This window comes from Nicotiana tabacum, chromosome 16 (assembly GCF_000715075.1).
Source record: "Nicotiana tabacum cultivar K326 chromosome 16, ASM71507v2, whole genome shotgun sequence".
Lineage (NCBI taxonomy): Eukaryota > Viridiplantae > Streptophyta > Magnoliopsida > Solanales > Solanaceae > Nicotiana > Nicotiana tabacum.
This window is the reverse complement of record NC_134095.1, coordinates 102,697,735-102,709,881: the sequence shown is the minus strand read 5'-3', so window position 1 is coordinate 102,709,881 and position 12,147 is coordinate 102,697,735. Positions and strand designations below refer to the sequence as shown.

At 32.8% G+C, this 12,147-nt stretch overlaps 1 protein-coding gene across 3 annotated transcripts; it reads left to right on the top strand.

The window, feature by feature from the left end:
- Nucleotides 1-5,054: 5,054 nt before the first annotated feature.
- Nucleotides 5,055-11,523, top strand: LOC107787579 (ATP-citrate synthase alpha chain protein 2). 3 transcript variants are annotated; one of them, XM_075233179.1, is made up of 13 exons: nucleotides 5,055-5,191; nucleotides 5,373-5,481; nucleotides 8,529-8,705; nucleotides 8,865-9,026; nucleotides 9,137-9,217; nucleotides 9,456-9,507; nucleotides 9,587-9,701; nucleotides 9,814-9,895; nucleotides 10,291-10,386; nucleotides 10,493-10,594; nucleotides 10,763-10,879; nucleotides 10,967-11,083; nucleotides 11,160-11,523. In XM_075233179.1, exons 2-13 carry the CDS (start codon nucleotides 5,383-5,385, stop codon nucleotides 11,229-11,231), a joined length of 1,272 nt encoding a protein of 423 aa, XP_075089280.1. In that variant the 5' UTR covers nucleotides 5,055-5,191; nucleotides 5,373-5,382; the 3' UTR covers nucleotides 11,232-11,523. The 3 variants fall into 3 exon arrangements, with proteins under 3 accessions (XP_075089280.1, XP_075089279.1, XP_075089281.1); XM_075233178.1 differs by having other exon boundaries at nucleotides 5,076-5,251; XM_075233180.1 differs by lacking the exons at nucleotides 5,055-5,191; nucleotides 5,373-5,481 and adding an exon at nucleotides 7,786-7,825.
- The last annotated feature ends 624 nt before the right edge of the window (nucleotides 11,524-12,147 follow it).

Sequence of the window (12,147 nt, the reverse complement as noted above, 5' to 3'; positions counted from 1 at the left end):
AATTTTTCGCATCATAATTGAACCGATATGGTCAACCGGTCATGCCAATTAATATTTATTTTAGTAAATCTCTAGTTTACTTGTGGCATATGATTCCAGCATCATGCTTATATTTGTGTAGTACAAATAGAAAGAAGATCGGGTAACCTTTCATATTTACCCGGTATGATTATAGAAATATGAAGATATTCAATCTTCCTTTCATTTATAGTCTCAATATGCCAATCACTTTGACTTATATATTTGAAACTCAAAAAGTTTCTTTTGAGACTTTACAATATCAATGTCATGAATAAGTTTATTCACCGGGGTAGTAACAAATTAGTTTTTCCGGAGTTCTTAACAACTTTTGTACTACAAGATCTTTTATCATACCATTCAAATGATAAATGTCTCCTTCACGGAGAAAATTATATCATAATAAATTATCATGGTCAAAATCATCATAAGCAAAATTATTTCTTGCTTTAATTTTGCCTTTAATAACTTTTATAAGGCATGGAAAAATAATATTTGGCATATCACATGTACGCGATCAATGACATATTCATGTAACCACACAATAATATTTATTCTCTTTATTTTACTCAAACCTCCCTTAGAGGTGAGTTGTGTGGTATTCATATAATCATGAATTGCATGTCTTTATTCATTGCTTTTATCACATATTGCCACATTCAACTTTAGGAATGAGTTTGCATTCTCAATGCTTATCATAAGTCACATTCTCTTCAAGGAATGAATCATAATCAGCGACGTGCTTTATTATTTTCATACCAATTTGATGGTAAGCATTGCCTTCACATTTTGAAGGACTATTTTGAGGACCCTTATTGTTCTCCTTTTATAATCATAGTGATGATTATTATTATTTTGATATTTGGAACGCCCACGTTCATTGTTCAACCAATTGTCTTCATTGAAACTTATTATGCATTGTTATCACATTCACTTCAAGAATGAAACATCAAGTGGAACAATTTTCATGCCTTTTTCATGAAAAATATATTATTTTTCTTTAGTCATCATTATATCATCAATATAGTACATTGGGACTCAAACCCAATGTCTTACCAATATAAAGGCATGTTAGACCATAATAAATTGGGACTCAAACCCAACTCTTATCATTATGGAGCATCAGGACTTGATCTCGATGTCTTATTCTCAATTAATGGCATAATAGGCTAAACAATATTGAGATTCATTCTCAAGCCTTAATTTCAATCACATGCCAAAAAAATTATATACAACTAATTTGCAACTTAGCAAATCAAATTTGCTTTCTTAAATAAGTGTACAAATCTCAAATCAGCGTAAAGCTTTATTAATTATTTGTAACATCTATATGAAATACAATCATTTGTAGTCAGAATATTTTTTCTAAATTCTATTAGAGTTTAAAAGGATCATAAAATCATTGTCATAATATTTATTGAGTCTCTCTCAAAAATATTGTTGTTTTCGGGGTATACCCTACCTATTGGATTTGATTTAACGCCATGACTTTCCTTCACTCAATTCAACCAAGCAATTAGTGAATAAATTTATCAAAAGTACACCTAACACATATATAGCACTAATACACAAATTCAGCATTTATATTACCTGAAAAGTGACATTATAGGTAACAACTTACCAGTTGTAGCTTGTGCATCATTCATATAAAATACTTAAAAATGGTAAGTCAGTAGCAAACATCAAGTAGGTCATGGATACTCAAAAATACCTCTTCTAGTAATCATACTAATCATTGTTTGCTTTCAAATGATACGATCATAAATTATGAAGTATATTTTCAAATAGCTGGTTTGTTTTCCAAATATCAAAGAAGTACTAATTAATCAACCTAGATAAAGATGTGAAGTATTTCTTGTTTTCTTCAAGATGATTTATGCTTTTAATCAGTATGACCAATTTTATTTTATTTTTTATTCCTTTTTTTTGTACTATATGCAAGTGTAAAAATCCAAAAGGAAAAAAAATATTCATCCAAGTAAAAGAAAATGTTTAAAGCGGCAGGACAGATTGAAGATAGTTAACACATAAATATGCATAGGACAATTTATATAAAATATCCTTGGTTACCATGACATGCATCATATCAACAATTAACTGCTACTATGATTTTCACATATAGAACTTCGAAAATTTTATTCCATTCATGTGGTATAAAAGATGTAATATTAATATGTGCTTATGCAATACAGGTGTAGTACGAAGTTGTGTGCATATGAGATTTTAAAGAAATGACAAGTATAAGATAATCATACCTTCTTACATTTCATTACTTACCATATGTAGTTTCTCTTTACATTTAACCATGTGATGATATGTATGGCTTCTAATTGTAATCTTTCCGGATGTAGAATTTTTTTTTGTAGATATATATATATATCTTTCCAGATGTAGAATTTTTTTTTGTAGATATATATATACAATTAGTTAGAGACTCGTGCTGATAACGTGTTATGAAATAAAAACAATTTAGTAAAACATGAACAAGAAATAAAAGCAATTTAGTAAAACATGAACAAGAAATAGAGATAGAGAGAAGGAAGAGATTTTCTTCTTCAATTGTGTGTATTTTCCTATCTATTACAAGGCCTTTATATAGGCATGAAAAGTGAAGAAAATATGTCATGGAATATGTCATTGAACATAGAAAATATGTCATTGAATATGTCATTAACCATTTGAGAGAAAGATCATGGAGGAAGAGTAGACATCCACCATATTTTGATTTTTATCATAACAGTCAGCACCTATTCTCACATAGGATTACATACTATTTTGAATTTTGGATTGGTGTCCATAAGGAAACAGTAGCTATCTTAGTATAAAAATCGATTCTTTGTATAATGATGTCGAGGCAATTAGAGAAATCAAAATATGTTGGTATGTCTAATTCCCAATCGTGGAGATATGGTAATTAAGCAAGACCATATGAGGCTGCCAAACATTAAACCAGCACGAGATTCCAACTTTTGTACTATATAGTATACTAGTATTAGTACCCGCACGGATGCGCGGACACTAATCATGTCAAATATTTAAGTTATTTGGATTGTATGTAAATAATCTTAAAATTTACACTTTTTCAGTAAATATAGATAATCATTGGATATTAACTACATGAAAAAAATTAACCATTTTTTCTATTTTTCTTTTTTGATACCATTCTTGCCAATGTCATTGGATCCTAAAAATAGTCAGTAAGCAAAATAATAACTCATATTTATGGCAAAACAATCAAATGTTGAGACAATGAATAACTCTTTGGATAAGACTTCACTCTTTTACTACTACTTGTACTCTTATTTGGTGTGTTGATATCTCTTAAAAAATATTTCTTTCTTAAAATTTCAGTTTCTAAAACATTATTTTTCAATAATAATTATTTTTATGATAATGTAATTGAAAATATTATATTAGCTATAAAAAGTAAACAATAAATATGGCCGGATATTATGTAAATATTCCATAAGATTTCGATTTTTTGAGTTTATCCATGATATAACTTCTATTATAATAATTTTAAAACTCTCTACTAATGTTCAAAAATATCTTATCTTTTTATTATCTTTGAATTAAAAAAAGTAAAGAGTTTTTTCGAAATAATTTGTTTACATTTAAAAAAAAAATATTTCACGTCATACAAATTTTTTCTTTATATATACTCTTTGTTACACTTAAAAGTCGCTATAGAAACTATCAATTAAAAACTGATTTCTCTCTTGCTGAATTTGAAAAAAAACCTTTCACGTAATCTAATGATTCAAAACTAATATTCTTCAACGAAAAAAATATTATACTCTTGCAATATTGGCTTGACTACAGCTAAATGAATGGGTTTCAGCTTATACCCTTCAATTCCTTGAATGTGCTAAATTGAAATTAATGATAGCAATTGTATAGTTAAAGTTTTATTAATTGTTTGATGTCCATTTATGCAAATTGACTCTTCAAACAAATATTCTTCGAGAAAAAAAAAGAAACACCTTTTTTTTATTTTTATTTTTATATTGACTGATTTTGTGATGTTTCTTTCTCCAGCATGTATGTTTACTTTATTATATATGTAAGTAAATTTTTATTTGATTTTGTAAACTCTTTTTTGTTATTTAGATAAACATAGACGTGTACCTTATATATTACATTTATTTTAAAAGAATTTCGTTTTATTCAAATCTAGCTACGATGTTTCAAAGAACTATATTTATAGGATTTAAATGTGAAAGAATTTTATAGTTGTATGGAATAGTTTTTTTTGCTAGAGGAAAGTAGTATTTAAATAATTAAAAAAAATAACAAAAGTTCCTAACATGATTGCATATGATCATTAACCGAATTAAGTATGATAATATGATAAAAAAAGATAAATTTTATTTTTAATTTAAATTCAAATTTTAGAACTTTATCTATAAATTCAAAATTATATTTTAATTCAAATTCCGTATATATATATATATTTGTATTTAACTAAAATAGTCAAATATAGAATAAAGTGTGTATATATATTATATTATATTTGTATTTAACTAAAATAGTCAAATATAGAATAAAGTTATCATATACTATTGACATTTATTAGCTTGCCACTTGGCTTAACCATAATGTCAATTATATATGGTAACTTTCTTGCTTTAATATATATATAGATATATAGATTTCAATAATAAAAGCATACCTATTACTCCCTCTGTCAATTTTATGTGGCATTATTTTATTGGACATGAAGTTCAAGAAAAAAAATATTAGAATGAGCTATTGATTTTTTGTGATAACATATAATCTTATTAAAAATAAAATAATTTTTTTTAATTTCAATTATTTTTGAATAAATAAATTTATATTTTTTTAGACGGACTAAAATGGAAGTGTGGCAAATAAATTGAACGGAGAAAGTAATATATTTGATACTAGGCAGCTAAAGCCATAAATTAGCATAAATAGTGAAGTTAGTTGGTCCACATTAGTGGGTAGGTAGTTTGCTTATGCTTCACATGTGTCCGCTGTCCATACATACAACTACTTCCCGCTATTATATGATTCTATTTTCTGTATTTTTCTTTATAGTTACTATTTTTCAATTAGTCCAATATTTATAATTTCCAGCAGCCATCTCTGAAATCCCATTTCACAGAACTATAAATAGTGGCAGTTGAGACCCAAGATTTCAGCCTGTATTGTAAGTTGTAAATCCTTAATACATAGCAAATATTCAACTTTTGGGTTCTCTTTTATAACGGTATAGATCCCAACTCTCGTGCTAATTTTCTCCATAACTCTAATTTTGTCAAATATTTTGTTAATTATTTTGGTTTATGGGATTTTGGATCTGTGCTCAGATTTTATATTTGTCTTGTTAGGGAAGCAAAAATGGCCCGGAAGAAGATCAGAGAGTATGATTCCAAGAGATTGTTGAAAGAGCATTTCAAGAGGCTCGCTGGTTATGATTTGGCCATCAAATCTGCCCAGGTAAGTGAACAATGACATTTTATTTCAATTAACATTGGCTCACCTGAAATCTTTTTAATGTAGGAAACAATTTAGGTGTTAAAATTAGGCCTACTGACTCAAATCTGCACACTGTATTTTAGGATGCAGATTTGAGTCTGAATTAGAGAAATGTAGGATGTTTCTGTTTGTTCTGCATTTATTTGAAAATAAATATTCGAGTTGCAGTCTAGTGGCTGTAACTCTGTCTTAGGTGCAGAATCTAATCCTGCCAAAAAAATTCCCCTTTTCTGTCACCTCTTGTGTTGAGATCTATCTTTGCCCGCCCGGAGGAAATTCCTAGGTTGGTCCAGATACATTGCTAAAAAGCTGCCTAATAAAAGAAAAGGAGTCTAGCTCAGTAGCAAAGCCAAAATTTCCACTAAGGGGTGTCCAAATTTAAAGAAGTAACCAGGAAGAAGTTAAGGGGATTCAATACATAGTATATATACATCAAAAAAATTATTTTTACCTATTTAAACAGTGTATTTTTCTGAAAAAGGGGTGTTAGTTGACACCTCTTGGAGCTATGTAGCTCCGCCACTGGTCTTGCTGATGATAGTGTAGGAACTAGGAAGAATGTTGGGACCACAGGCTCTGAGCCAGCTACTAAAGTGAAGAATAATAGGACATGATTCTTAGCTGTAAGTAAATTTCTAGAAGTGGTAGTTACTGTATATCAACCAGCAGGGACAACTTAAAAAATTGGTCGCCCAAAGCTAAATTTCAATAAGATGCCTTAAACTTATTCAATGAAATTCACATGTATTTCTATTTAAGCTCATTCTTCTACGTTTTTGAGATACAAAATGGAATCTTGGCAAATCGTATGTATTTAGAGTTCATAGGTATTTTTATTTACCATTCATTCTTACAGCCTATTCAAGCAAATCGTGTTAAAACCGAAAAATGAAATTGTCTTAAACAGACAAAAAAAGTGAATCCGTGTGAAGGTGGAAAAATAAAAACAAAAGGGAGATCATTGCATCAATTAGGGAGTGATAAAAACCTACTGTAATTTTCTCATTCATTTGAACAACCTCAATCATATTCCAAAACAAAAACGTAAAATTTGATTGGATAATTGTATCAGTTATATATTATTTTATCAAATAGTAGTAAAGATTTGAGCCTTTGATATCTTTTTTTGGAGGGGGGGGGGGGCTGGGGGGATGGCCTTAGCCGCCCTTGTCAACCAGTGTGTTAAATTTTTTTGTATATCTTCTTGAAGTCTTTGATTGTGATCCTTTTGCCCGGCTTCAGGGGCCTCAAAGCAATAAGCTAATAATGAGCTTCAGGGGCCTCAAAGCATAGTTCTGATTGACAAGTCGCGAACCGGTGTTAACGAGAGGCTGGAGGTTTGAAGACAAACTCTTGAATCTAAGGGTTTCAAGCTTAGCAGGATAAAGACGGAATACCTGGAGTGTAAGTTCAGCGCTAAGCAGAGGGAAGTAGGCGTGGATGTGAGGCTTGAATCACAGGTCATCCCGAGTAGAGACAGCTTCAAATACCTTGGGTCGGTTATCCAAGGGGGAGGGGAGATCGACGAGGATGTTACACACCGTATTGGGGTAGGATGGATGAAGTGGAGGTTAGCATCTGGAGTATTGTGTGACAAAAGAGTGCCACTGATACTCAAAGGTAAGTTCTATAAAGCGGTGATTTGGCCGGCCATGATGTATGGGGCTGAGTGTTGGCCGATTAAGAAATCACATATCCAGAAGATGAAGGTAGCAGAAATGAGGATGTTGAGGTGGATGTGCGGGCATAGTAGGATGGATAAGATTAGGAATGATGATATTCGAGAGAAGGTGTGCATGGCTCCCATTGATGACAAGATGCGGGAAGCAAGACTCAGGTGATTCGGGCATGTTCAGAGGAGAAGCCCAGATGCTCCGGTAAGGAGGTGCGAACGACTGGTGGTGGAGGACTCGAGAAGAGGTAGAGGGCGGCCTAAGAAGTATTGGGGGGAGGTGATTAGGCAGGATATGGCGATGCTTCAGATTTCCGAGGACATGGCACTTGATAGGAACATGTGAAGGTCGAGTATTAGGGTGGTAGGCTAGGAGGTAGTTGAGTCTTGCCTTATGCCATAACTATGGGAGACCAGTTTGGTAGGGATACTATTTTGCTTTTGCTTTGTATCATTCCTCTTGATTTCATGTTGTTCTTATTATTCATATATATATATATATATATATATATATATATATATATTTCTTTCATATTATTTCTGTGGTGTTACTAATATTATCTTCTTTTGTCCTTTTGTCTTCTTGAGCCGAGGGTCTTTCGGAAACAGCCTCTCTACTCCTTTGAGGTAGGGGTAAGGTCTGCGTACACACTACCCCTCCCCAGACCCTACTAGTGGAATTTCACTGGGTTGTTGTTATTTATTCTGTCTATGTCCAGACTCCATACAACACTGTCTTAGATTTACTTTTTCGTGTGTGATGAGGATAGGAGGACAAACCCACCAGAGGCTTTACTATTTCAGGTGGATAGGACCAGAGAAACAATATTTCATGTTACTTGTGACTAGGAGTGGCAAACGTCGGGTCGGGTCGGCTATGGTTCGGGTCGAAAATGGGTAATGAATAAGGATAAATTATCCGACCCGACCCATATTTAATACGAAAAAAAACGGGTTAATCGGCGGATAATATGGGTAACCATATTATCCATGACTTCTTGCATATGATCACTTTTGAGAGAATTCTTAGTCTCCCTAACTTGAGGAACCCCCAATTTGAGGCTTTACAAATGTAAAAGTTAGACTCATTGGTTATCCATTTTCTAAATGGATAATATGGTTCTTATCCATATTTGACCCGTTTTTAAAAAGTTCATTATCTAACCCATTTTTTAGTGGATATATGGGTGGTTAACTGTTTTCTTTTAACTATTTTGCCACCTCTACTTGTGACAATTATGGATTGCATTACATTATTTATTTTAGAGATTATAAGAACACGGTAATTTATTCCTCGCTGCAACATCATGATGTATTTTTCCTTTCTATGGAGTAGGTTACAGAATCAACTGATCTGAATGAGCTTGTAGAGAAAGAGCCATGGCTCTCCTCAACACAATTGGTGGTAAAGCCTGATATGTTATTTGGGAAGCGTGGAAAAAGCGGGCTAGTTGCCTTGAATCTTGATCTGGCTGAAGTTGCTTCTTTCGTGAAGGAACGGTTAGGCAAAGAGGTGATAAAAAATTTCCGTGACTTGTCTTTTGTTGTGATTTTGTTACAAGGAGAACATGTTATATACTTTATAAAACAAACATTATATATACTCGGACATTTTAGCACATATATATCTTATAATTTGATCCTATGTTTGCATGTATTTTCACATTAAAAGGTGGAGATGGGTGGATGCAAGGGGCCCATTACAACTTTCATTGTTGAGCCATTTGTACCCCACAATGAAGAGTTTTACCTTAACATTGTCTCAGAGAGACTTGGTTGTAGTGTTAGCTTTTCTGAATGTGGAGGAATAGATATCGAAGAAAACTGGGACAAGGTATGTGAAATGTGCCCTTCTTTTTACAAGGCAACTGAAGATATGTTAAAGTTCAACATCAGTATTATATATTTTTATAATGATTTGACATGACAACTTTGTTAATCCAGGTTAAGACAATCTTTTTGCCAACGGGGACATCCTTTACATCAGAGATTTGTGCACCACTTGTTGCTACTCTACCACTTGAGGTAAATGTTCGAAAGAACCATAACCTAGGAAAAGTTTGCTCCTTGAATGCCACCTGTTAAAATTGTAACTTCATTTTATGTTGGAGCATTGAGTTTTGTTCTTATTCTTCAAAAAAGATAGGAAAAAAAACAGAGATCTATATTCTCCGTATTCTATATTCTCCGTGTTCTTTTGCCATTTTTGTTTCTGCAATGTATATCTGAAATCACTGATGTGAAATTCACTTTTATTGAACAGATCAAAGGAGTAATTGAGGAGTTCCTCAAAGTGGTTTATACTTTGTTTCAAGGTATGCCCAAATTTCATTTTCATGTCATCTTAATAGCCTTTTGGATTTGCTTTAGCCTCTGAACATTTGCTTGTATCAGATCTGGACTTTACTTTCTTGGAGATGAATCCTTTCACGCTGGTCGAAGGAAAGCCTTATCCACTGGATATGAGGGGAGAGCTTGATGACACTGCTGCTTTTAAGAACTTCAAGAAGTAATGTCTTGCCATTTAGTCGCTGACATTTACTTGTTCTACTGTTTTCAGGAAACATTGCGTAAATTAATGTGCACACCATTAGTGTAACATTACATCTTTCGTTTTGCAGGTGGGGAAATTTCGAATTTCCATTGCCATTTGGAAGAGTGATGAGTGCTACAGAGAGCTTTATTCATGGTCTAGATGAAAAGGTATATCTTGACTCTTTGGCATTTAATAAATAAAAAGTCATGGGAAACAGAAGACTCAGAATTGTCAACCCTCTCCCACCCCCTGGATGTAGAAAAAGATGTATTAGTCTCTATTGTTTTGGAATAGTAAAGAGATGACTAAGGATCAAACTGCTGTTATATTCTCATCAATCAGTTTTTCTGGAGACTCTTTTCCGTAATGCATACTCAAGATGGAAAAAAAGGATGATTCTTTTAATATAGATGTGTACCTGCACGTTTGTTGAACATGAAATATTGAGCATTAAAGTACTTGCAAAGTGTTTCGAGTCCAAACTCTATCAGCTTTAGGTAGAAGATGGTTCTGTTAACAACTTATTACATGCTAAAGCGTTCAATCCATTATTCTATTTCAGACAAGTGCATCTTTGAAGTTCACAGTCTTGAACCCCAAGGGGCGAATTTGGACAATGGTTGCTGGTGGAGGTGCCAGTGTCATATATGCAGACACTGTATGTTTATCTCCTTCGATAAACTTATGCCGTTTGTATCTGGTTAAATTGACTCCCCTTCTGTTACCTGCACGGCTCTAATATACGTGCTATATTACCTTCCCAGGTCGGTGATCTTGGATATGCTTCTGAGCTTGGGAACTATGCAGAATACAGCGGTGCTCCAAATGAAGAAGAGGTCTTGCAGTATGCCAGAGTTGTAATTGATGTAAGCATAAAGTATTTGCATAAATTTACAGGATTAGACATGCTTTAGAACCTAATATACAATCATGAGTTTACTCGTTGTAGCATATTCTTTGTTTATGCATCTAGAGAATGAAAACAAAACATTCTTATTAGGAGAAAGATAGTCACTTGAATCCCAACTTTGCAGTGTGCAACTGCAGATTCTGATGGTCGTAAGAGAGCCCTTGTGATAGGTGGTGGAATAGCCAACTTCACTGATGTTGCTGCCACATTTAGTGGTATAATTCGAGCTTTGAAGGAGAAGGTATGAAATTAACCATCATAACTCATAGTCATCTCCAATATGACTTGCAGTTATTTGGACACTCCTTACTCGGCATTCTTGTGACAGGAATCAAAGCTTAAAGCTGCAAGAATGCACATATATGTGAGGAGAGGAGGTCCAAACTACCAAAAAGGTCTTGCCAAAATGCGGTCTCTTGGGGAAGAAATTGGCATCCCAATTGAGGTACGAATTAGCATCCTAGCCTAAAGAGATTTTCTTTTGAAATATCGTTGTTAATTTTTCCCGTCTGTCGTTGTAGGTATATGGACCTGAGGCAACCATGACTGGCATCTGCAAACAGGCTATTGGGTGCATCACTGCAGCTGCATAGAGCAACCAAATCTGTATTCTTCAAGCTTAATTGTTTTGGTTATTCTTTCTAGCTTTGTGTTAGCATGATGTTGTTTGCCAAAGATAAAAGAGATTGATTTGTATTTTTATGACATTTTTTTTTACGTAAACGAGCCATCAGCAATGGCTTCGTTTCAAATCAGTTCAGTATCTTTCTGCTGGCAGAAAATTGCTGCTACATAGCATGAGAAGCATAAAGAAATCCTACATATTAATATGAAACAGTTTTAACAAACTCCGCCTCCAATTTGAAACTATAGGCATTCTCCCCATCCTATCTGTATTATTAAATCTTCTAAATTCCTGTTTTACTCTCTAGGTTTTGAATCTCTCTTTCTATTTTTTCACTACCGTGATATTTTTCTTTTAACTCTAATTATATATATGTAATTGGACTCTTCTATATAACAAATTAAATTATATTTTGGAGTAAATAATTATATAAATAGTAAAAACATATATGTATTTATTAACTTTGAATAATGAAAGAATTTCGAGACCAATATTTTCATACACACCGGTTACACCAAACTCTAACAAGTACCCGTCAAATCAGCATTTGACTTTCTCGTTCTTGTCGTTAAGAGATAAGGCTCAACAGGGCTTCGTTTTGTAAATCGGATTGATGGATTCAAAAAGCTCAAAATACAAGGATTTTTTTTTTAATTTTTTTTGCTATTTTGTTTACCATTAAAATTGGATAACAATTAAACTTATAAGTGATTTTAAGGATACGTGATTTCACTTGGTTACCAAATTGAGAAATATAAGAATTAATGTTAGAAATTAACTGTAAAATAAAGCAAACCAATATAATGAGTGGTTATATCCTTCGAGCTAGATAGCCCTCGAACTAACAAAATATGCTAATAAAAAGTATGAACTGAATAACAGAG

Coding starts and splice junctions, on each gene's coding strand:
- LOC107787579 (XM_075233179.1), top strand. CDS start 5,383: ATGGCCCGGAAGAAGATCAGAGAGTATGATTCCAAGAGATTGTTGAAA. Junction 10,595..10,762: donor ATGCCAGAGTTGTAATTGAT/GTAAGCATAAAG, acceptor CCAACTTTGCAG/TGTGCAACTGCAGATTCTGA. Junction 10,880..10,966: donor TTCGAGCTTTGAAGGAGAAG/GTATGAAATTAA, acceptor TTCTTGTGACAG/GAATCAAAGCTTAAAGCTGC.